The sequence below is a fragment of the Pinus tabuliformis genome, chromosome 4_1 (genome assembly GCF_031772625.1).
Source record: "Pinus tabuliformis cultivar Carrire ecotype Pingquan chromosome 4_1, CPIR1, whole genome shotgun sequence".
Lineage (NCBI taxonomy): Eukaryota > Viridiplantae > Streptophyta > Pinopsida > Pinales > Pinaceae > Pinus > Pinus tabuliformis.
The window spans coordinates 878,932,139-878,958,531 of record NC_142303.1 but is presented as its reverse complement, the minus strand read 5'-3'; the positions used below and the strand labels follow the sequence as shown (position 1 = coordinate 878,958,531).

General features: G+C 41.4%; 1 protein-coding gene across 1 annotated transcript in view; it reads left to right on the top strand.

Annotated features, from left to right (window-relative positions):
• Positions 1 to 26,192, top strand: part of LOC149178997 (uncharacterized) — a 76,880-nt gene extending 50,688 nt beyond the window's left edge. Inside the window, exons 2-4 of the mRNA XM_089422318.1 lie at positions 25,481 to 25,584; positions 25,735 to 25,902; positions 26,045 to 26,192. Coding sequence (XP_089278444.1) covers positions 25,481 to 25,584; positions 25,735 to 25,902; positions 26,045 to 26,192 — 420 coding nt within the window. The remainder of the gene's footprint in view (positions 1 to 25,480; positions 25,585 to 25,734; positions 25,903 to 26,044) is intronic.
• The last annotated feature ends 201 nt before the right edge of the window (positions 26,193 to 26,393 follow it).

Below are 26,393 nucleotides of genomic sequence, written 5' to 3'. Positions count from 1 at the left end.
TGTTCAGCACCCAATAGCCAATACAGAGTCTCCAAGTTCCATCCTTCTTCTGTACCAACACGATCGGGATCCCACAGGGTGATGAACTTGGACTGATGTGACCTTTCTGCAGCATCTTCTGAATCTGCCTCTTGATTTCATCGTTCTCCAGAACGGAGCACCGATAGATTGGTCCATTGGGCAGCGACGCACCTGGGGTTAGATCTATGGAGTGCTTGACCTGACAATGTAGAGGACCCTTGCAGGGGAGGTGAAGATGTCCTCATACTCCTCCATGACCTTTTCCATTTGTAGTTGTCATGTGGAGGGGCCCTGTCTAGAGGTTGTGGCCATAGTCTTCTTCTTTCCTTGAGAGCGTATCATCAGGTAAACAAATTTCCTAGTTTTGGAAATGAGCTTACTACTTTGTTTTGCAGTAACCAAAGACATGGTGGTAGGCGGTGCTACCTCCGGTACCTTGTACAACTTATTTCCCAAAGTAACAGCACGGGGCCTTGATTCATACACAGCATGTCGCTTCCACAAGTATGGTTGTCCTAATGATACATCACAAACTTCAAGGGGAGCAATGTCACACAATACCACATCCGTGAAGGGCTTGATGTTGTATGGAAGGCGACACTGTTGGCTCACACGAAGATCCCGTCCTTGGTGAAGCCACCCGATGGTGTACGGTTGTGGATGTGCTGTGGTCGGTAAGCCTAGCCTCTTCACGACCTTTTCCGAAATGAGGTTCTTTTGGCTCCCACTGTCGACAATGAACTGTAGTGGGGAACCCTTTACCTACATCTAGGAGTGGAAGAGATGCTCCTCCTCATTTGGATTTTCGAGTTCCTCCTTCTGGATCTTCATGGTGGCAACAATGGCGTTGGGATCTGCATTGATAATCTACTTCCCTTTTTCATTCCCCTTGTCGGGTTCTAACTCAGAGTTGGAACATGCATATGATTTTGAAACCTTTAGCTCAGCCACCAGTGACTGCTTGGCCCGACACTCACTTGTTTTGTGAGTGGAGCTCTTATGGAACTCACACCACTTTCCCATGTCCTTTTTCAGCTTCGCGGCACTATTCTTTTCTTGCAGCTTTGGCAGGTTGTCTTGGGCCGCCCCACCTTGGCTTTGTCCTTTGTTCTACAGTTTGGGGGCACCTTTCCCTTGCTTCAGATTCATAGATCCAAAGTCTCGCTTCTTCTATTTAAACTTTTGCTCGACCTTGATGACATATCAGTATGCCGTGCTAAGTGAGGAGATGTTTAGGAATTCTATTTCTTCTTGGATGTACTTGTGCAGGTAGCCATGGTATTTGAGTACCAAATACTGCTCTGAATCCTTGATACCCAACTTTGTGTGAAGAGTATGGAAAATATTCGTAAACTTCGGCACGTCTTGGTCCCTTCCCTGCCGTAGCATGGTCCACTTTATGTATTTATACTCATAGCTTCCGACAAGGTAGTACTGCTCCTTGCTGGCATCCCGGAATGAATTCCAAGTGGGTGTGGCTGAAAATAGTGAACCTGTACTTTCATCCTTCTGCTCGCAGTAGGTTTCCCACCAGTCCTTAACGTGGGGAGCTGCTTTGAGAAGAGCGAAAATAATCTTTTCCCGACTAGAAAAATCATGAACAGAAAAATAACCCTCTAGCATATTTAACTATTTATCGATGGCATCTGCATCTATCTGACCCTCGAATATGGGGATTTCAAAATTAACTTGTACCTTAAATAGTGTGGCGTTTCTAGAGTAGCTGTTGGAAGATGATGCGTTGCCCTTGGTTAGCCGCTGAAGGATCTGGGAAAAGCTGTCCATCATCGCATTCCTTTGTCGCTCGAGGGCTTCTTCGAGCAAGATTTTGATAGGATCTCCTGCCCCTTGTCTTTCTTTTCATCCGCCATGGGAGGCCATAAGGATTTGCGAGGTTGGTTTTGCAAAGGTTCAACTAGTTCAAGCCCTAACTCCTTATATCCCGACCTCGTTGGGGACATGCAAAGAAAAATAGAAAAAAAAGTAGACCGCTCTGATACCACTGATCTAGATTTAAACAGGAACGCAAAAAATTACAGAGATAACCATAAACACAGAGATGCAGCGAAAATAATACTTCATTTCATTAATGTGAAATACTGAAATATGCTTACAAATAGAAATGGAAATAAACTAGCTAGGGCGATGGTAGCTTATCTCTAAGAAGAGATGTGGTGGCTACATGCCTCTGAATTGCCTTACAATGAGGCTTGAGGGCCTTTTTATTATTAAACAATAATAGCAAACCCTAAATAAACAAAACCCTAACCTGAGGAGATGTAACACCAAGAGTTTATGGGCCCCGTTGGGGTGAGTTGGACAACCAACTTCCCGAGGTCGCGACTTGGTCATATTATCTCCATTTGACGCACATGATAACCTGTTGGAAAGATCTCTTCGAGGAATACAATGGAAAAGATGATTTTAGAAGAAAAATTACTAGCAGTATATTTCCAAAAAAATGTCGTTTAGGGCCTCAAAACAACTCCGTAAGTTTAGGACCGAAAAACTACTAAAAATAGTAAACTGTGTTACAATTAAGGAAACTGAAAAACTAAAAAAAGCAATGGTGGGGGTCCAAGTGGAATTAGTGGGTGGCCACCAATATCCACCTGGATCACTTGGTCCAAAATATATTTTGAAATTTAAACCATGTAGTTTAAATGATGGGGAAGGCCGTGATTCACTACTGGTAGGTGTGCATATAGCTGCTACACCTAAAGCCAGTGAACTGGGTGCATTGGCTAGAATTAATACCCACATTCTATATGACATCATATCCAATGTTGCAGGAATCTATTGGGTCTTTGTAGATTAGGTTCCTCATTTGGTTTTCTCTAAATATTTTCTTCAAGGATCTGGGAATTGTGCTCTTGTTTATATCTTGTTGTTATCTATTTATGGGTTTTCATTAATGGAGGAATAATGCTTTAAAGGGTTGTAGAATTGTTGGCTTGATGGGGCCTAACCCAGGTTCAGAGTTATTTAGCCAAACAAATCCCTGTACTACTGGCCCTCTCGACAATAGTTTGCAGAGCACGGACTGAGGTCTCACCCAAAGCAGTATGGGGGATGCTGGAACCAAGTTTCCGCACCCTTGAGATGTATGAGGGGTCGATTTAGTCCAATAGTGAATACCCTTGTGTAGGTCACTTCACGCACTATCCTGACTTGCGAGGCCTTCGCACTCTGTTATACTCGCCTTCACGCAACCCTAACAAAGGGCCGAGGAGCTTTCGCATTGCTAAAGCAGTGATCTGTGCTATTTCCCCAAGTTACACCGCAGATCTTACTTATCTTCTTATAATAGTTAGTTATCTTTGCATAGATAGATAATTTATCTTATATTCACCTATTCAACACATTCATATAAGTTCGCGTAGCAAATAAATAATAAACTTGAAATTCATACCCAATATACTTCAATGCATAAAACAGGAAAAGATACACAGTAATAATGTAAAACTTCTCTTCATTAATGCTTCAATTGGTTATAGACTCAACCTGTCCTGTGCACTCAGCTGTAGACTACTAGGTCTCTACGCACTCAGCTGCATAGCCTTCTCCTACCTTACGACCCAAAGACTCGACTTTACACTTAGACTCAATGCTTCCTCATTAGATCTTCTATCTCCTCTTAGATTTTTCTTACACTTAGAGCCTCGCTCTATTTATACAATCCCATGGTCCGTGGACCATGGGTAGAACTCTCAAGCTGACATTACATTACAAAATTAAGGGCAGACAACCCTATGAATTAATTACAACTTCACGCTTCACGCCCACAAATTGCGGAGTCCTTATGACTTAGTCAAAACTCAGGCTTTAAGCCCCAAAACTTGCCTTGGGGGGATCCCACGCCCAACAGGCCCCCAACACAAACATCATGACTCACCCTCAAGTCACTTTGTTGGTGTAGAGATCTTCATGTGAAGACCTCCCAACTCTGCTCAGACTGCTGCAAGGTCGATAACGCACTTTGCAGCCACCTACTGTATCTCCTGGACGCGTTGTTCGTAGACCCCAGTATCTAAAATACTTCCTTGTATCTGCTCCTGCATTCCCTCGCATCTATTTATATTGCCACGCCCCCTTTCAGCTGCTTGGAGTGCTAAGTCTATGCTTCTGTCAGCTAGTCATATAGTCGGGCCACTCGTGTATGGATTCAACCGACTACTATTCACTTTGCCTGGGAAGGGTTCGCCATTTAGCTTTACCAACTGCACCACGCCTCCATATCTTACCTCCTTAATAACATACGGTCCCAGCGAATGCATTCTGAACTTTCTCGGGAATTTATCAAACTTACTATCATATAGTAACACCAAATCATTCACCTTGAAGGTGTGCAACTTAATATGTTGATCGTGCCAGCACTTTCCGCATTTCTTTTGTATGTGCTGATGGAATCCAGTAAAAAACCATTCCTCTTCGAGTTCCTTCAACTGCGCGAGCCTCCCCTCCAGGGCTCCGCGGTCCGTCATACCTGTGAGTGCTACTATAAGTAGACTAGGCACGATATACTCCATTGGCATTACGGCTTCCACTCCATAGACCAGCCGGAAAGGTGTCTGTCCCATCAGTTTCTTGCATGTCATCCTATAAGCCCATAATACTGCAGGTACGTGCAGGTCCCAATCACTTCACTGCGTGTTGCATACTTTGGTTAGCGCAGTCTCCAGTATTTTGTTAAATGCTTCTACTATCCCGTTGGCTTGTGGGTGATATGGTGTGATTTTCTAATGATACACCTAAAACTCTTCTGTCAGTGCACTGATTGTTTCGTTCAGGAAATGTGTACCGCGATCGCTCATCAAGATCTTTAGACATCCAAATCGTGTCAATACGTGTTCAAAAAAAAACTTTGCGGATGTGGCGGCCATGCAATCTTTTACCGGTTGCACTTCTGCCCAACGATTTAGGTACTCCATTGCAGTGATAATGTATCTTGCACCCATTTTTCCTTGAGGTTTGATAGGTCCTACGAAGTTGATTGCCCATTTTTCAAAGCGCTACAGCGTCATTTGCGGATTCAAAGGCATTTGATCCCTCCGCGATGGTTTACCTATTCTTTGACATACATCACAGGCCTTGAAATGTGCTTTTGAATCCTAATGAAGGGTCAGCCACCATAACCTTGTGTAAAGAATCTTTTGCGCGGTTGCTCTCCCTGCATAGTGTCCTCCCACAGCGCCCCCATGTGCGTCCGCAAGGATATGGCTTCATTCAAATTCAGGTACAGACCTTCACAGTATCTCATTATTTCCCATCTTATATAGGTGCCCTGCAATGAAAAAAATCTGCCGTGTGCACCACCAGTTCTTTCTTCTTCTGGACGTAGTACTCTTTTGGCGTAGTTCTAGTCGTGAGAAAGTGGATTATACCTTCAAAGTTTCCATCAGCTATGCACACAACAAAGAGTTGTGCGTCAGGTAATCCTTCCTTCAAACTAGTAGGTTCCTCTCCTATCTCAATGCGCGATGGCTGATCCGGTCCTGCGTTTAGTTGCTTAGGCCTCACAACAACCTCAAAATCATATTCTTGGAACAATAAAAGCAACCTGCATATGCACCCCCCCAACACAGGCTTATTGACCAAGTATTTCAGTTAGGAATGATCTGTATACATCTTGAAGTGTCCCCCTAGCTAATAGTACCGATATTTTTGGAGCGTGTACACCATAGCCAATCCCTCACGTTCAGTGGTGGAATAGTTCTTTTCTTCTTTCGACAGTCTGTGACTCACGAACGCGATAGGGTGATCCAAGCCCTCTCCACCATCCTGTGTTAGTATTGCTCCCAGCACTATACACGATGCGTCAACATGGACATGAAACTCCTCGTCCCATTTCGGGAAGACCAGGATCGACGCAGAGGCCATCTTTTCTTTTAGTACATCCAGGATTTTCTTATAGTCATCATTCCAGCAAAAGGTGACATCTTTTTTGAACAGCTTCTCCATCAGTGTGGTGATTTGGGCATAGCTTTTGATGAACTTCCTGTAGTACCCCGTATGTCCCAAGGTAGTGCGCAACTGTTTCACACTTCGCAGTGCTTCCAAATTCAGAATCACCACAATCTTTGCGGGGTCTACCATCAGTCCCTGTCTGCAAACCACGTGTCCCAACAGGTTCCCAAAAGGAACGAGGAACATACACTTCTTGAGGTTTAGCACGATTTGGTGTCTCTGGTAGGTATCAGCATCAAGCGTAAGCTCGCTACATGGAGCTTAACGAGCCCAAATACAGTCCAATCATCCAGATAAACCTCTAGGAACTTGTGGATATATTCCTTGAATGCTGCAACAACTATGTGTGAAAAGATGGCCGGCGCGTTCTTCAACCCAAACGGAATAACAATGTATTGAAAGCAGCCCCACTCAATCGTGAAGGTTGTCTTGCTCCTATCTTTCGGCGCGATTTTGATCTGGTGGTACCCTAAGAACCCGTCAGTGAAAGAATATGCTTCTTGCCCACCGACATTTTCCAATAATTCTTCTGTGAACGGAGTTGGGAATGGGTCACACATGCATCATTCAATTTTCTGAGGTCCATGCATATTCTTATCTCGCCCTTCTGCTTCTTTTCCTGCACCACCATAGGGCTTACCCAATCGGATTCTTCCACCAACTCAATGATTCCTGCTACAAGCATTTTCTCTAATTCTACATGGACCTTCTCCTTGTATTTCAGATTCAAGCAGTAAGGCCTCCGCTTAACTGGCTTCATATCTGGCTTTAATGTGATCCTCATCATTCCTAAATCTCTGATGATTCCTTTTAAGTCTGTGATCTTGGTCGGGAATAAGTCCTGGTACTCGCGGAGTAACTCAGCGACCTTATCCACTATCACGTCATCCCAGTAGTTGCTGAGCGTTGCATACTTAGGTTCAACCTCCATACCAATGTTCACCTGCTTTGTCTTTACCAGCATGGTTATGTCAGGATCTTCAATCAGTGGTCCTTGAACCTTGTGTTGACCTTCTGTTTCTGGAATGTTAATTTTCCGTGGATCCTCGTCGTCTTCTTCAAAATTTACATTATAACATTCCATCGCGCAACTTAGCTGAGTAGCCTATTCAGGTTGAATCGATTCTATCGGCTCCGGTGGTATCCTGAAGATAGCTACTTTTACCGCTTGTAGCGCGTCATCCACGGTGTCCCACCAATGATCCTCAAAAGTGAAGGTTAACAAGAACCCTTTGCGTAGGATATCCCATTCACCCGTTCCATGGCGAAGCTCTGTCTCTATATACCAGTTCATGGATATAACATCTAGGGTATGACAGAACAGGTGCACCCACTCAGATTGTGGCTCTTCTCCATAGACCTTTGTCCACTTGGCCAGGTGCACGCGTGGATCATCCTGTCCGTCATACTTGTATGTTAGTTGCATCTTAGGATTCCCAAAATGCATGTACGTCATTCTCCTACATTCGCGCCACTCCTCAAAGCTTCCTTGGTGCATACCCCACCACCTCGTGGGCGTAGCGCGCAGTACCCACGTCAAATCTTCGAACTATTGTTTTTCTAGCACTTCCCTTTCAAATCTATCCATGAAAGCATCTACCTCACCTAATCCATCATAATTAGGCAAATCTCTCACTTCTTTCGATACGCAGCGCATCGATCTTGTCATCATGTTACAATTCAGTGTGGTTACCTCATGTAACCGGTTCTACCATTGCTCGATCTCTTCATCTGAATCCGACGTCTAGTGCTTTCGCACTCCCATGAGATTCGTCCATCCGCGATGGGATTTAACCAGTCTTTCTCTCGCATGGCTATCTTGTAGATGCAATCCAAATCATCGTCACTTTCATAGTCATGAACCAGCTCTGTTTAGCACGATCCTTCAACACGATTCAAAGGTATGACTATGCATAGAGACTTTTTATCAAAAATCATCTTGCACTTCTTCAGATTAATCACACCATTCATGTCAGTGGGCCAATCGATTCCTAAGAGTGCAGGGTAGGGATTGTTTTCATCAACAATCTCTATCACTTCAAAGTCTACTAGCGTGCTTGCTCCTTCAATATCCACAGTGATTCCCTGCAATCGCCCCATAGGTATTATCTTTTGTTGGTTCGCCATTCACAACTGGATAGGAGATTGTTGCAGCGTAGGCCTTCCCATGCACTCCCATGTCTACTTTGGTAGAACGTTTGCGTATGATCTTAGGTCTAGAATTACTTGGTCCATCTCATATTCTCCAATCTGCACAGTCAACCTCATCTCTCTTTCCATCTTCGTTGTATTCTTTCCAATCTTCCAGACTATGCGCGACTCTCCTGGCGTGGTCCTAGTGCATCTGTTAATGAGTTCTTGCAACCCGTTTACAGCCTTACTGTCGCGTAGTAGCTTCATGCATGTTTCTAGGAATGTCGTAAACATAGATGGGTCCATTTCTAGCTCTGACCTATCTTTGCTTCCTGAGGTGGAGGCATTAGCAAAGCTCTTCCTAGCTTCCATAAAGGTTTCCTTAGCGCGCTCCAAATCAAACTATGCTTCTTTCCTCAAAGCCTTGCGAACCCAAGTACTATCTTCGGGCTGATTGCCTTTATCATCTCCCGTCATGATTCCACTTTGGAGCACAATGTTCACATTCAGATCTTCCTAATGTGGCTCAGACCTCATCATCTGTAGGATCTAAGTCGGGGGAGGTTGGAGCAATCCCTTGTCATGCAACCTAGCTATCAGCGTAGGATAGTCCTCTGTCTCATGATCAAACAAGGTACAATATAGACATGATGGACATGTTGGATTTGTACAATCATGGGCATAATTCCCTGGCCCTCCGCAATTGTAACATATCAGTTGTTCGTGACCTCTTCCAGGTCCTCCTCCACCTAGGCCTCGTCTGCGCCCTTGAAATCTGGTTCACACCACTCTTGCGTTTTGGTCAAGGGGCCGCGTTTCGGCCTGAACTCTGTAGGTGGGAGTTCTATCCATCATTAGCTCATATCTTCTACAGGTGTGCTCATCGTGTCCAACCGATCTACAAAAATTACAGAACAACTGTTGCGAATTCTATGTGTACTTCTGTAACAAATGGTAGTTGTCTGTAGCATGATTTCCTCCTATTTGACAAATCGTGCACCATAAAGCAGGCACTGCGCTAGGTCCTACTTATGCCTCCGGTCATAACGGCATTGATCCTCCTCTCGTGAGGTAATTCGCAAACACTAGGCAGTGGTCCTTGTCATGAACCTAACCCTTACATTTAATGCACCATACCTCTTCAAGCACTTCTGGTCGGGATGTCCTGTCGTGTTTCAGGCTCTGCATCTCAAGGAATAAGTTTTTCAACTGTGCGTGGATCTACTGAACTCCCAAGTTAGGATCCTATTGTTATAGACAATTTTGTGCCTTACAGCAACAGACATGAATTGTCAATAATCCAAGGGATCCAAAGTTCCCTAAACATGATGTTCCTACCCCTAGAGGAACAAGGTCAGCAAACCAACAGCTCTCAGATCAGTTCTCCAGCTGAAAATACTCAAAAACAAGCAATCCTGAAATCAAAGCAGGTGCTCCACTAGGTTTCTGCGCTGAAACTCAGTTTCTCCATGGTGTACCTGCGTTGCAAAGCAAGTGGGACAAAGGCCACCTGCGCTGAGCGAGATGGGACAAGTGGCACAATGAGTCATTGCTCTGGAATCTTCCAAAAATGACACTTGGATCAGGGATTTCGCCTTGTGATGAGTCAGAGGCTCTGTTTCTCCAAGTGGAAGCAAGGTTCTCCAAGTGGACTCAAGAACTGAAGATCAACTAAAGATTAACTGAAGAGAGAGAGGACACAAGGCAGCTACACATCAGTTGCAAGCTGACTCATCCTTTCTCAATTCATCTATATATTGAGCTCTCTCCTATGAGCTCAGGAGGCTGGAATTTGGTGCAAAGTAATGATATGCTGTTGGTTTCACTATAGAGCTATTGGGTGATTGTTTGAGAGAGGTGAAGAGAAGAAATTCTTTCTGCTGGGAGGTGTTGCTGGATTGGATCCTTCAATGGTTGTAATACTCTCAAAACCTTTACTTCTTCATTAATAAAAGTTTATTGAGGTTCTTCTATATGCTCTTGTTTCAATAAGATATTGTGATAATTGCATGTTTGGTTTACACTAATCCTTGAACCAGTTATGATTGCATGCTTCTTGTAGTTTCCTTCTTTGTTATTTTGCAGGATCTCATTGTAGCTGGGCCAGCAAAAGAGCAAGGAGCTGGGAGCAAGCAGCCAAAGAGAAGAGTTTGGATTCGACATTAAGCGCAAGGCAACGGTTAGTGCATTTCTCCATTCTCTTTTGCTTTCATAAAGAAGTAAACCTTAAGTAGTTTGTTTTACAGTTGTTGCTAAGGTACTATCACCCTTAGAGTGGGATAGGGTCATCCGAGTCGGATACTTTTCCCTACAACAAACTGGCGACTCCACTGGGGATCGTATCCGTTTGATTGTGTTTGTAGTATTTTGCTATTCATTTCCTGAACAAAGAGTACCAAATCGAAAAGCTTTTGACTATATCAAAAGCGAAGTAGAGGGCAGCTACTCTAGCTCATTTCTGAGCAAGTTCATGATTTGAAGAGCTGATCTACAAGGATCCTTGTAAGCTCTTAGTGATAGATTTTCACCTTCCTAATCATCCCTTTGAGTGTGCTTGACTGATTGTTTCTGATTTGAGCAAAAACTGTGCATTTTTGAGAAAATTATGACCTGGAAACTGTGAAAACGCAAGTTTCGTTTTCCAAAGCAGGTAGTACACAGGCTACCTGCTTTGCAACGCAGGTCCCGAAGGGGCTACCTGCGCTGAGAGCCAGACTGGCTGTGCAGCACCTGCGTTGGCCCAATTTTGCCTAGTGCTGTTGGGGCTTCCTCCTTTTCTCTTGCCTGTTTTCACTATTGATTTGGCTGTCAGTTACCAGTCTTGCACCTGTTCTGAAACCAACATTACTTGCCATCATTCCGCCTCTGTTACATAACAAAATTGTACTTGTTCTTTGTATTTCTTACTCATTTACAATTTCCCATAACGAAGAGTAAACTAATCTTGCTTTTGGCCTCTTAGATCTGAACCTGTGTTAGGCATTTTGCTGGTCTAAAGAGTTAGCTTGTTTGCTGTCCATAGCTGATTAGTCATTTACTTTCGTCATTATGGTTTGATTTCATGCATTTCCAGTGATTGAACAAGTAAATCTTAAGGTGTCTTTTGATTTTGGACAAGCTTGTTTGTTTTCACTTTAAATCGAAATCAAAGTTATATAACAACTTTCTTTTTGTAACCCATCCACATTAAGAAAGGGAAAAGAAAATACATGCATTGTGCATTTTGCATTTGACTGTTTGCTTGACGATTTAGGAAAAATTTGCATTTAGTGTGTGCTCTATGATCTGTGTGAAAAGATTTTCCTTTCTTTTCCCTCAGTAGTTAAGGTTTTCAAAGTTGAAAGATTGAAAAGTTTGCTTCTCATCTTAGACTGCATTCAGGAATTTGTTACATACATCTCGTGGTGATCCTTAAAGGCAAACTGCTAAGCAAGATCAACATTAAAATAAATCCAATTTACATAACAACGCTTTGTAACATAACGCAAACGAATAGAGGTCTAGGTAGAGACGTGTTCCGGCGTCGTTAAACATAGTGACTGTCGATCTCTACGAAGGTGGGTGATTCCTCCTGAGAGTCGGTGGCACTAATACGGACTTGTGCTCCCATGTACCGTCGCGTATATATTGGGAGACCCCTATAGGCAATTATCCTTTATCCATAGGAAGCCGTGTCGGCCGCCCTACTGATCGCGATGCAGTGAACACAGCATTCACGAAGATCGACCACCCGTACCGTAAAACGTATTCTGTGGTTTCGCGAAAAGTTTGGCACACCCTCTGCCTAGAACTCCAGAGAAGTTTCTTTTGGCCTTTTTCAAACTCTATAACTGAAAAAGTCCATTCAAGCATTTGTCACTTCGGGCTCGTTAAAACATCGAAGGTGACTAGAGTCATCTTTAGCTTTTTCTCGACTCTTAAAACATGAAAAAGCAAGTTTGCGTCTAAAAGCGTCGTTAATAAAATTTATTTTAAACGGAACATAATCACCTGTTATTCCCACGTTGATCTTTCAGTTGAAAAGTATGGAGCCCACCAACCAAGGAAGTAACCTTGGTGGGAGTCCAAATCCCTTCTCCTCTTGGGGAGATGTTGGTGCGCCTCATATGGCCACATTGTCACTTCCAGGATTGACAATCGGCCTACCTGTATGGCTCTTTTCAACTAATGTAGTTCAGATCGCCACTAATCCTGAGCAGTCGAATCAACAGTCAGACCAGTCTAAAACTACCCACCAGCCTTCCACTTCTTACAATTCTTCCTCTGATCCTTCATCTTCACAAGGTAGAGCCGGCAAAAGTCAGCCTCCCATGGAGAAGAAGGAAAAGAAGAAAAGAGAAAAGAAGCAGAAGGGGCCTATGGCGAAGGCGACTGGGGGCAAGCAAAAGACAGTTGACAAAAACCCACACACTGCACCGACCGGGCCTAAATCGCCATGTGTCATTTGCAAAGGGACCCACTTCCATCGTGATTGTCCTTGTATTCCCCGAATACTAAGGGACTGGTCCCCAAGGTTGCACAATCCGGTAGCATCAACCTCTGGTAGTCATGTTGATTGCAGTCCGTCAACTAGCGAGAGTGAAGGACGAAGAGGGAGACCAAGATCACCCTGTATGTTGTGTGAAGGCGATCATGCCATCCACCGATGTCCATTCTTAGATGAGGAAAAGAGAGTTTTGGAAGATCGTCCGGTTTCACCGTTACGACTTCCTCCTGGATACCAAAAACTCGTGCCTAATCCCTCGATAGTTGAAAATCTAGCTGACCCGCTCAAGTGGTCGGTTGAAGTGTCAGTCATTGAGAATGAACCTACTAAATCCAGACCAGATGAAAGTCTAAAGGTCGAAACGGCAGTTGACCCGGTTCTTCCTTCAGAGGTTTCATCCTCCAATGACTCCGTCATTGAAGACCCATCTTCAAATGACACCCTCACTGAAGAGGATAAGGATGACACCGTCCATATTCTTTTCATCAACACAGACTCTGATGAGCATCAGGGCAATGCGCCCATTCCTTTATCGCAGGAAGGAACATCGTCAGGGTCGTATCCGGCCGTATATTCGGTCCCACCACCAAGCAACCTAGTCGTATCCTTTGATTGGAATCAACTAGGCAGACCCCGGTTACCAGCCAGTATCCCATTCAGAATCTTAGTCCAAATTTACAGAATGGTGATGGCTGGAACTATCATTGATGAAGGGGCATCTGTGAGTATCCTTTCCTCTATTGCTTGGAAAGCACTGGGTTGCCCGGCGCTTTTACCTGAGATGAGAAATCTATCAGGTTTTGATAAAGGAACCAGTCACCCGTTAGGGATTCTCCCCAATGTTCCAGTTACATTGAAAGGGAAGACAGTTCATATGAACATCATGGTCGTCCAGGGACCCTTGGTTTATAACTTACTCCTTGGACGAGACTATATATATTGCATGGAGGCGATAGTGTCCTCCCTCTTCAGAGTCATGTGTTTTCCGCACGAAGGAAGAATGGTCAAGCTCGTAGACCAACTTTCATTTCTAGGATCACGCATCGCAAATAGTCAAATACCATCCCTTAACGGTTTATTCACTCAAGGAATGCCACCACCCCTGGTTCTACTTCCCGATGAATGCGAGTAATTCGGAAAGAAAGAACTAGGACCCAGGGGGCAAGCACCCTGGCCTGCCTTGGGCAGAGAAAACCTTGGGTATAAAGTTAATTTCCGCAGAAGAATGGACTAGTCCGTACCCCGTCCGAAAAAGGAAGAGAGGGTTGTTCTAGGATAAAATTCTTTTGTCAAAGTTATGTGAAGCGGAAGGATCGCTCCCTTTGTCTAAAAAAGTAGGCTCTCCTAAGGAGGAGATCCACTTGTAGCAGCAAGTAGGCACCATCTTTGAATGTCAAGCCTCACCCATTAAAACAATATGTTTTGAAAGAGAGTAGGGGCAGTCTTCAAAGAAAGAGAGGAAATTGCTGCAATAAGTAGTCACCATCCTTAGCAACCTAATGATAGACATCGCCAAAAAGAGAGTTTAGTTTGCGGCAGCGAACAAAACCATTTTTCGGATAATAAGTAAGAGGACAGAATCTCGAAATTATACTTTATACCTGGGGGCATGCAAACCTTTTGGAGTGCAAGCACGGGACGACTATTTATTTTTTTAAATTTTTAGGTCCTCCCTTTAAACCTGTAGGTCTAACCCGTTAAACTCGTAGGATTAGCCGTTTCCAGCTTGCATAAAAAAGGGATGAAAGGCAAAAGTTAAAACCTGCCAAATTGGAGTAATTAGTGAGGTATCACTCCTTAAATAAGATTACCTCACCTAAGGCATTCCTTGTATTAAGACTGGTATAAATTGAGCAGTTTTAGCAATGTTCATGCTCGTTAAAAAATAAACGCAAGAATTGAGCAGTTTTAGCAATGTTCATGCTCGTTAAAAAATAAATGCAAGAATTGAGCAGTTTTAGCAGAGTTCATGCTCGTTAAAAAATAAACATAAATTGTGAGCAATCTTTCCCTAGCAGTTCAAGCTCACTCAGAAAAAATGAACCGGTAAATAACCATCGAGAAAAGTAACCTTTGAAAGCCATATTAAAAGCCCTTGGTCGTGTTTATATGCCATCACCTCCATCCGTTCATTTTGGCCAATCGTTCATCTCCATATGTGTGTTTACCCATTTTGAGGAACAACTGCGAAGAGTGATTTCACTTAGCCATCCTTGTGACACTGCCGTGATTGGAAAATTCCAACCTGTACCTGGAATCTGCTGCTATCCCCGTTTATCACTCGTTCCTCAAAAGACGAGTCTTCTTTGAGCTCTTTTCACTGACTCGTAAAATATGAAAAGTTTGCCGAGTTTTGGCCTTCCAGCTCGTTAAAAGGACCGGAAGAGCTATCCCTCCTCTAGATTTTAATCTTTTTGGACCTGAGGGATTATTGCACAAAAAGATCGAGCGCTTGTTTTGTTCGGCTCGTTAAAGAAATCGAAAATTCATCCCTTCTGTATGGTTTTATACTTTTTCGGACTTAAGGGATTAGAAGACGAAAAAGGAATTTTGGAGTTAACTTTCCGTACCTTTTTAGACTCTCTAAAAATGAAAAGGACCGAGTTTTCCTTGTTGTTAGACTCGTTAAAATGATTAAATAGCGACAAACTTGTCTTTAGACGAGAACGCGTTTCCCTATCGCTAGACTCGTTAAAACATAGCGATGGGCTTGCCCGAAGGGCAGGTTATAGAACAAGCATATGTTATCCTCCTCAAGCTTGACAAAAATAAAGAGGTACTGGTCAGCAATGACTGGGGAAAAATTGGGAGAACCTCACAGCATTAATGGTAGCAAGTCGCTCTTGAACATGACACTTTGTCCTCCGTATCACATCGGGTTGGGTTGTTTCATTCACCGGTCTCATAACCATGGTCCTCGCCACACCATCCACAATTGGGGTAATGCTACCAATCCATCACATCAGTGTCGTTATATGTTCAAGAGATGTGGTTCTGCAAAGAGTCAACCGTGTCCCATCCACTGCCATACATTATCCTTCATCCACTTCATGACCGCCACCCTGAATCATACATCACAGTTTGTTTTCACCTCATCACAATCACTAGCTCCGTTCCGTGTCATTGATTTGGGATTCATTAAGGCCCTCCTTTGACGGATCGCTCCTTGTCGACATCAGCTCATTATCCAAGGAGTTGATCTAGGAACACCCCCTTCAGTACTTTGAAGCTTGCATGCCTCAATGGCAAGTTTCTCACTTCCGGCGACAGGTATACATCAATGACCTTCGACCAGAAGATTTTGCATGGTGGTCGACGCCAAGTCCTTTATTCCCGCCATGTGAATTGTACTGCCGTACCTTGAGGGTCATCATCCTTATCGGTGATTCCTCTCGCGCTTGTTAACGGTTTACATCATTGACCGGTAATCAAGCGATGTCTTTCCATGTTCGACTTCAAAAAATTCTCACATGGATCGACTTGTACATCGAGTGAAGATCGGAAGAGATTGAAGACCCCGGATCTAGTTTCATCCATCCGGGCTGCGATATATATTCAGGACATAAAGACATTTGATATGTACATCATTACAGCAGATGATCATCCTTCTCAAAGGATGATAATTTCAGCAGAGAATTATCAGTCTACAATCAGACGATCGTCTGTTCTATGTACCAAAATGTATTTATAAAGCTGAGCATGGGAATGCCCGCCTCAGCTAGATCATGAAAATGTATGAAAAATAATGTATTGTATTGTATCTTATTACAGGACACTTCTCAGCAGATTGAATGAACTTCGGATCCTCTCAATAAAGCATTTCACCCGATAAACGACCTCATACTTTAGGGGGCATCTGTTATAGACAATTTTGTGCCTTACAGCAACAGACATGAATTGTCAATAATCCAAGGGATCCAAAGTTCCCTAAACATGATGTTCCTACCCCTAGAGGAACAAGGTCAGCAAACCAACAGCTCTCAGATCAGTTCTCCAGCTGAAAATACTCAAAAACAAGCAATCCTGAAATCAAAGCAGGTGCTCCACTAGGTTTCTGCGCTGAAACTCAGTTGCTCCATGGTGTACCTGCGTTGCAAAGCAAGTGGGACAAAGGCCACCTGCGCTGAGCGAGATGGGACAAGTGGCACAATGAGTCATTGCTCTGGAATCTTCCAAAAATGACACTTGGATCAGGGATTTCGCCTTGTGATGAGTCAGAGGCTCTGTTTCTCCAAGTGGAAGCAAGGTTCTCCAAGTGGACTCAAGAACTGAAGATCAACTAAAGATTAACTGAAGAGAGAGAGGACACAAGGCAGCTACACATCAGTTGCAAGCTGACTCATCCTTTCTCAATTCATCTATATATTGAGCTCTCTCCTATGAGCTCAGGAGGCTGGAATTTGGTGCAAAGTAATGATATGCTGTTGGTTTCACTATAGAGCTATTGGGTGATTGTTTGAGAGAGGTGAAGAGAAGAAATTCTTTCTGCTGGGAGGTGTTGCTGGATTGGAGCCTTCAATGGTTGTAATACTCTCAGAACCTTTACTTCTTCATTAATAAAAGCTATTGAGGTTCTTCTATATGCTCTTGTTTCAATAATATATTGTGATAATTGCATGTTTGGTTTACATTAATCCTTGAACCAGTTATGATTGCATGCTTCTTGTAGTTTCCTTCTTTGTTATTTTGCAGGATCTCATTGTAGCTGGGCCAGCAAAAGAGCAAGGAGCTGGGAGCAAGCAGCCAAAGAGAAGAGTTTGGATTCGACATTAAGCGCAAGGCAACGGTTAGTGCATTTCTCCATTCTCTTTTGCTTTCATAAAGAAGTAAACCTTAAGTAGTTTGTTTTACAGTTGTTGCTAAGGTACTATCACCCTTAGAGTGGGATAGGGTCATCCGAGTTGGATACTTTTCCCTACAACACCTATATCGGGGTCTCATGCAGCCTCATCGTGATATCCAAGGCCTCTACTTGAGTCGTTAACCTCTGTTGCGACAACACGTTCCTCAAATGTGGCGTCAACGATGCTACAAAACATTTGCGGTGCTGTCCATCCATCAAAGTCATATTAGCTCCACGAATTGTGCACTTCAGTCTCTGATCCAACTACCAAGGAGTCTCCCCTAGTAACATTGTGATATCTTTGAATCCAATGATCGATCATGCCTCTGACTTCGACCTGCTAAATTATCTGTTCAATGCAATTTAGATATCCGCAATCACCACATTTGGATTGTCATTAGAATGCTTAATATACCAGGTCAGCGCGCATTCCTGCAGGGCACTGACCAACGTCAATTTCTTTATATTATCATCTGTAACATTTTGCGCTTCCCATACAACCCTTATCATGAACCAAAACTGGTTCGGATCTTCATTTCCTACTCCCTTGAACATAGGAAACTTTATCGCACTTTCCATATTAACTTGCGGTGGTGGTAGAGGTGGTATGGGTGAAGATGAGGGTGAAGGTGGTGAACCTGGTGGTGGTGTGGGTGGGGGTGGCATGCACAGAATCCTCTGTCTTATCAAATTGATTGCACTTCTCGATGAGACCTTTGCAAGCTCTTCCTCGTCCCCTCGTGGAGGTGAAATCAAAGGGCTATTCTCTAGTCCCTTACTCCCTTTGTTTTTGTAGGTTTTTCCACTTCGCATAGCTCTAGACATCAAGGTAATTGCATAACCCTCTTTTCACACAATACCATTTTAATCCAAGTATTCAAATACTTTACGTACTTACCTCGCAGTCCTTTGAGAAAGCGTCACCCTGCTTGCTATAGCTGACTGAAGTATCTACCACAAACTCAGTAATGAATCCTCCTATAATCTGATCAAGCTAGTGGTCAACAAAGTGCACGATCTTATCCTTTGATGCTTCCATTCTACGCACCAACGCTGGGGTCCACACAATAGGATTGTCAAGTTTCCACCTGCCTTGGCTATCTACTAGCTTCACGATCCACTCATACAGCTCAGTAGGGAAAGATGCAAATAAAATTTCGTAGATCTCTGTGTATAGGTAGTAGTCTAACCACCCTTCTTTTGATAGTCGCAGAATCCTGTTCTCATGCACCGCAAACTCATGGATTCTCCTGTCCAACCAACCTTCAATTTCCTTCTTAGTTGGATTCCAATGATATGACATCAGACATCTCTATGTAGATTCTGGTCCTGGCAACAGAACCATTTGTTGGCTTGATGGAGCCTGACCCAGGTTCGAAGTTATTTCGCCAAACAAATCCCTGTACTACTAGCCCTTTCGGAAACAGTCCGCGGAGCACGAACTGAGGTCTCACCCTAAGTAGTATGGGGGGATGCTGGAACCAAGTTTCTGCACCCTTGAGATGTATGAGGGGTCGATTTAGTCCAACTGTGAATACCCTTGCGCAAGTCATTTCGCGCACTATATCGACTTGCAAGGCCTTTGTGCAGCCCTAACCAAGGGCTAAGGAGCTTTCATGCTGCTAAAGTAACAATCTACTCTATTACCCCAAGTTACATTGCAGCTCTTACTTATCTTCTTATAATAGTTAGTTATCTTCGCGTAGACAGATACTTTATCTTATATTCACTTATTCAACACATTCATATAAGTTCGCACAGCAAATAAATAGTAAACTTGCAATTCATACCCAATATTATTCAATGCATAAAATAGGAAAAGATACATAGCAATAATCTAAAACTTCTCTTCATTAATGCTTCAATCGGTTACAGACTCAACCTGCACTATGCACTCAACTGCAGGGGTCTGCGCACTTAGCTGCGGACTACTAGGCCTCTGTGCACTCAGCTGCATAGACTTCTCCTACTCTACGACCCAAAGACTTGACTTTACACTTAGACTTAATGCTTCCTCATTAGATATTCTATCTCCTCTTATATTTTTCTTACACTTAGAGTCTCGCTCTATTTATACAATCCCATGGTCTACGGACCATGGGTAGAACTCTCAAGACAACATTACATTACAAAAGTAAGGGCGGACAACCCTATGACTTAATTACAACTTCACGCTCCACACCCACAAATAGCAGAGTCTTTATGTCGGACTTAGTCAAAACTCAGGCTTTAAGCCCCAAAACTTGCCTTGGGGGGGATCCCATGCCCAACAAGCATACATCTCTCAGTGGAAAAGTAATATGTTGGGTTCCCTATAATTTATATTTATGGGTTGGGTTATTCATGTAATCAGTTTCTTGGTCCTTTCTCCTTATTAATGTGTGACAAACAAGAAAATACTCCTACATCAATCTACTATCAAAATGTTTGACAAATACTCTCACTAAAGAAAAACCAACAAATGCAGAAGACACAATGACATTTTGAAATTTTTTTGAGATGGACTATTAGTGGTATCATATCCATGCTCTTGGTCAGTTCTAGGATTAAAACCAAGTAATATCAAGCTGAAATCAAAAGGCTTAAGGTAACTAGGAAAAATGTTTCTAAGACAGGGATGATTTGCTCAAAATTTTCATATTATAACAAAACCTTGTGAAAGTGATAAAGAAAATGGAATCATGGGTATCCTCAGAAGCAGCAAAGAGAAAGGGAAGTTACAGACCTGATGATAAAAGAATAGCTAATGACTAGGAATCATATTCAAACACTGTTGGGAAGCTTTCTCTAAATAAAGAGGCCTGCTATGTTCCCCATAATATAGGGATTGATGGGTAGCCAGACATTAATAACCTGCCATTTGGAGATGTGGTTACTGTCAAGAAACCTGCATCTAACAACCATTGTGACACACAATTGATGGGAAACATGAGGATATCATTTTCAAAATGTGTGGCTATAATAATCAACAATATAGAGTCATCTTGTTAATTTTAGATAACAATGGTACGTTCTATGCTTAACCACTGGAACAATGAATTTCTTAAGGCAATAGGGAGAAAAATAGGTAGATATCTAGATAGGGTTGAACCACATTTGAGCACATACACATGCCCAAATTAGTATAGAATGTTAACTTTGAAGAAGGAAATAGAACTTCATATAAAAACTAGACTCGTGTACAACACTCCAATTGTGTGCAACTTCCCTTCAAGTGCATTGGCTGCCATTAATATGGCTAATTCACTAGCAGCTGCTAGATCTCTTCCCTCACTTAAGAGAAGTAGGGTTTCATAAAGTAGTCTCTTAACCCTCAGGTAAAATAAAGTATCCAACACTACTCCTCGGAGAAGACAAGGTCACTAATTCAAGCACAAAAGCTAATTTGGGTGTTATAGAGTTGATTCCAATAGAGGAGAGGCTAGAGAAGAACCCCAAATCCCAACCTATCAAAGGTTGGGATTGATCCAAATACTCAAGAAAAAAAGGAGGTTCCATAGATACGTTCAGAATAATTTTGTACTACTACTACTAGAGATCATCCAAGGGAACTTCCAATTGTAGAATCTCAAAATGAATATTAGTCCAATTAGTATTTGAAGATTACCTTGTGTATGCTTTCTTTCTATACTCATCGGTCGCTCATATCCCCAATTCTTCATTCCATAGAGATTCAACAATGTTGACTTCAATGAAAGCAACAATGGTTGACATGAATCATCACTTAGATAGCTGGAGAGATTCCAATCACCCCCCCCCCCCCCACCATTACTCATGGAGAAACTATCCAAAAAAGGTATAATCACTAGTGTCATTACCTCTTTGAGATCTAGGTGGAACCAATACAAAATCTATTATTATGTGTTGCAACTTGCCATTGGTTAGCTACGATTGATAAGGATTGGTATATTCATTGTTCCCACTTGATAACTAGGTAAATGAATGCTATCCACATATTTGTAAACCCCTTTAGCCCATGGGGGCTTCACTGAGGAACCAATATGATATCATGTGCATTCATATTGGGGCATAAAAAATAAGAAAAACATAAAATAATATATTGACTATATAACAAGGGGTTAGAGGGGTTTTCTATGTTATATAATAATATATATATTATAAGGTGTTTTTTATACCAAATATTGGCCATGTGGAGGCCAAAAAGGCGGGGAGTATCAGCCGTAGGAGTAATCGAGTGTGCCTCTATTCTGTTGGGCGAGACCTCTGAGTAATAGAGAGCGCCTCTGTTATGTTCGGCAAGACCTCTATTTGCAACCTCAAGCAGGGAGTATTGTGGCCCATGGAGTATTGTGGCTCGTGGGAGTAATCTAGAGCGCAACCTCTAGTTTGTTGAGCAAGAGCACAACTTCTGTTCGCAACCTCAGGAAGGGAGTATCGTGGCCCATAATCGAGAGCGCAACCTCTATTCTATTGGGAAAGAGCACAACCTTTGTTCTATTGGCCTGACATATAGTAGAGAAGGGTTTGTTTACCGACTTTGAATGTGGACAAGCATTCCAGGTATTTTTAATAGTTTTCATTTTGTGGGCTAAAGAGAATTATTCTTGTGATTTATATAATAATTAGGGTTTTATTGTTTTCGGCTGAGAAAGGCTTTGATGACGAGAATTATGGCATATGGTGGAGAAGGTTTCATTTATTGACATTAAGCATGGAGAATATGGGTTTCATCTTGAGTTTGAAATCTTAGAAAATTCCTGAGCATCATGAGGGGTGGATAACAAACAAATCACTGGGTCCTAAGACCTTGTTTAGAGTCCGGAAAATGCTTGGTAGCCTTGACAGAGATTCCACCTGGATTACATAATGACACAAAATTCGATAATCTTTTAGCCCCTGGTTCTTCTTGTTAGTATGGATTTATTTCGTGTGTACTATGATTTCTTTCACATCCAGTAACATTGAAATACTAACAAAAATTGAGCAAGGCAAGCTTTCTTGACTTGGGAATAGAAAGGTGTCGCTTATCACATGTTGAGGGAGCTGCAGGGCCAACCAATTCATTTATAAAGAAGCTTCGTTAAGTATTTTTTAGATTTTATTTTCTAGTAGTTTTTGATAGAGGGCTGAGAGGTTTAGTAGAGACTGGTTTGGTATAGAGGGTCGAGCCAAACCTGAGATAGGTTTGGACCTGGACCTGGTAACTATGTTTATAACATCATATTTTCTAACTAAAAACTATACAAATGTATTTCTTAATTTGGATTTGACCCAAAAATCATCATATTCAATCTCAAGGCTGAAAACATCTCCATAATTGATTTATATATTGTTAAAAAATTGCCATGTTGAGTTCACATCTATTAAATTAAATTCTTTGAATCGAGTGAGATTTGGTGATTTTAAAATTTTTTTCCAAATGTAGTGACTAAATATACATTTACATCATAATCAAGGAAACATGTTCGGTTTTCATGTCTTCAAGTGCCTACTTCATTTTATAATACATATTTAGAGTACAAAATATACCTATGAAGTTGCAATCTCACAAATTCATGTTCTATGACACAATTGTGAAGTAAACATTTATTTATTAATAGCTGAAAATCACTGCCCAGGCACAAAATTCTGACTATGGCTTAACATGGACAATCATTACCTCCCACCAGGCATGAGATCCAAACTAAAGCTAACCTGGTTAATAGTTACCTAAGTCACATGGTTTGGTTTGTCAAAGATTAGGTTTTGTTTGAGTTTTTTTTATGAGATTCAGATGAGGTTTGCTTATATATATATATATATATATATATATATATAGATATCTATATATATATATATATATATAGATATATATATATATATATATATATATATATATATATATATATATATATATATATATATATATATATATATATAGATATATATATCATAAAATTGTAAGAAATCAACATTAATAAATATTAAAATAATGTTATCATGGACTCGGATATTGCAAAAGTAGATTACGAGCTTGAGCTGTGACATGAGGTTATGAGTTTCAGCTATATGGACTTTGTCAATGGCCATGAGGTTCGCTAAGATTCACCAAACCTCAAAATATTTTTCAAGTTTGCCGAATTTCAAACCTCAAGATTGAAGTTCGACGAATCTTGTGAAATAAATAGTTACTGCAATAAAATTACAGTAACTAACAAGAATAGATCTTGCGAGAACTGCATGTGGAAAAATTCTCCACTTTGCTATGTAGACTGCAATCTCATGTCCCATCATTTGACACAATTAAATCCCATTTCATATAGAGATGTCCAGACATAATAATCTAACTGTGGCTTATCATGGATAAGCGTCAACACCTTCCAAGCATGAGATCCAAATCAAAGCCATCCCAGTTAACAACTACTACAAGAGAATTGTCGTAGCTAGCAAGGATGGATTTTGTGACACTTGCATCTGGTAAATTCTCTAGTTCACCATTAGACCACAAGCCCATCTCCCATCATTTGACACCTTCATGTAAGATGCATTGCAGGTGACATCATTCTCATTTTATTTCACAGTGGACTGTTTTTGTTTTTACATCCACAATATTTGCATAATTGGATGTGACAAACAATCAATTGAGGGTGGGTCCTAAGACCTTGTTTAGAGTCTGGAAAATGCTTGGTAGTTGTGACAGAGATTCCACCTGGATTACATCTTAGAGCAACCAAAATGTGGGGTTTGTCATCTTCTGACTTTCTCTTTGAATTCAGCTTGGGCACAGTACATTGTCATTAAGGCTTCTCTTGACTCAACTGTGGTTGTGGTAAGCACTAAATTTATTCCAATTTACCTACCCTTGAAAGGAAATCTAGGGACTAGGTCTGTGACACTGGTACCCCTGCCAACCTTGGGATTCTATACAAATCCCTGGCCTCTGAGACTATGATATTGGTGGATTATGAATGCATATAGCATTCTCAAACTATTAACTCTACAAATCTAGCACAAGCTTGGTAATCTCTGCAATATTTTTCCTTTGGTAAGTTCTTTCATGAGAAAAGCTACCCTAATCTTCTCCTCCCCTTTCCTTTATAACCCAAGTTTTATGTATTATATACAATTAGTTCATAAGTGCAGGTCTGCCGACCCACACCTTTCACCTACACAGTTTTTGGGGTATTTCCGAGTATTTAATTCTGTGTGAATTTTTTGTGCTGCTTTTGCTATGCATGCTTTGTTTATTGTTGTTATTTTTCCTTAGGGATATTATAGAATCTATTTCCCAATGTGCCTCCCTTGCAAAAAAATGCTACCCAAAGAAAGTTATGATCTAAAAATGTAGCATTTGTACTCCCCAGTGAAATTTTGGTCTCTAAACACTGGAATGTTTTTCAAAAGATCCCAAGTTTTGGTCTCTAAATGCACCAAAACATTTGATAGCCCAAAACCCTCACTGAGAATCTGAAATAAAGACAAATGTGAAGAATAGACAAAAATCAGTTTTGAGTTTATAATATATAGTGCTACTGGTTGAGTTCACTGCACTGTGGACTCACCAAGTTTGAGGAAAATTGAATCTAGTTATATTTGCCGAGTTTGGTAAAAAATCAACAAAATTTATAGAAATTGTCAACTCAGCTCACCAAAGGGTGATTTTCTTAAACAATCTTTTTTGTATCTAGTAGGATTGTTCACAATATTGCCTTGTCACTGTTTATCTGCTAACAACTTTTGCACTTAGCTCATCTATATTAAATACAGTGAATTAAGATTCAGATCTACTCTACTTGGTAGTTGGATGTTCTATTTTCATGGCAGGGCCTTTCTTGGATATATAATATTTTTTCTTGGTTGACTTAATTGTTGATTTAGCATGTCCAATACTAATTTTGCATAATATTTACAAGTACTTAGAGAAGATGGTTCATTAGAATTTAGAAGCAATAATGGGTTATCAAAATCAGTGTAATTTATCTGATTAAAAAGATCTGTGAAAATATTTGTCATCTGTGATTTTGTATGTGGACTATGATTAGATCATATGCAATGTCTTTCCAATCTGAAGCTACATTTTTTGTTTGCAGGTGGAGCATGTCTTCAAGGAGAAGAACATATTGGATGCATATTTTCTCATTGAAGGTTTTTGCTATCTTGTGACTGAAAGAATCATGGCCATTGAAAAGAAAAAGTAATTGATTTGTGATTCCTTGAATGCCTTTTTGAATTTTAACCTGTTATCTGCTTTTGTATATCACAAAGACCCAAAAATATTATGGTTATTTATAAAGTGGTTGGACCTTATAACTGAATGTGTTTATCTAGTTTCTGACTATTTTAGGACATGCCCTAATGATTTGAAAGAAGCCATAGCAAGTTTAATTTTTGCTACACCGAGGTGTGCAGACTTGCCAGAGCTTCAAGAAGTTCGTTCAATTTTTTCTGCAAAGTATGGTCCTGAGTTCACTACAGTTGCAGTTGAGCTACATCCTAATAGCAGGGTTAATAGGTAGGCAAGTAAAGATTATCACTTCAATCCTTCTAGAGAAATTAGCTCATTCAGGCTTCACTTTTTTAGTTGAAAATTTGATATTAAATTTGTTGTAGCGTGCTAATTTGTTATCATAGATAATTGAGAAATTATGAACCAGAGCACCAAGCACAGAGATAAAATTACATCTTTTGAAAGAAATTGCTGCTGAAAATGGAGTTGAATGGAATTTTGAGAAAGCTGAGAGGGAAATGCTCAAACCGGTAGAAGACTTACTAGCGAGCATCCTAGCTGTTTTTTGTTTCTAATCATTTTCATTTTAGTTGAATCAATTAATTTATATGTTGCATTCGGGCTAGTGCCACTAGTCTGTTGGTAGGTCTAAACTAGCCAGCGTGGAGGCTTGATAGGGTTGTGCAAGACAATGGATTCTATTGCAGATAAAGTCACTAATTCGGAGGTAAGAGTGAGGGTTTTTGTGCTTGTTTTTATGTGCTTTGGTACTCTGT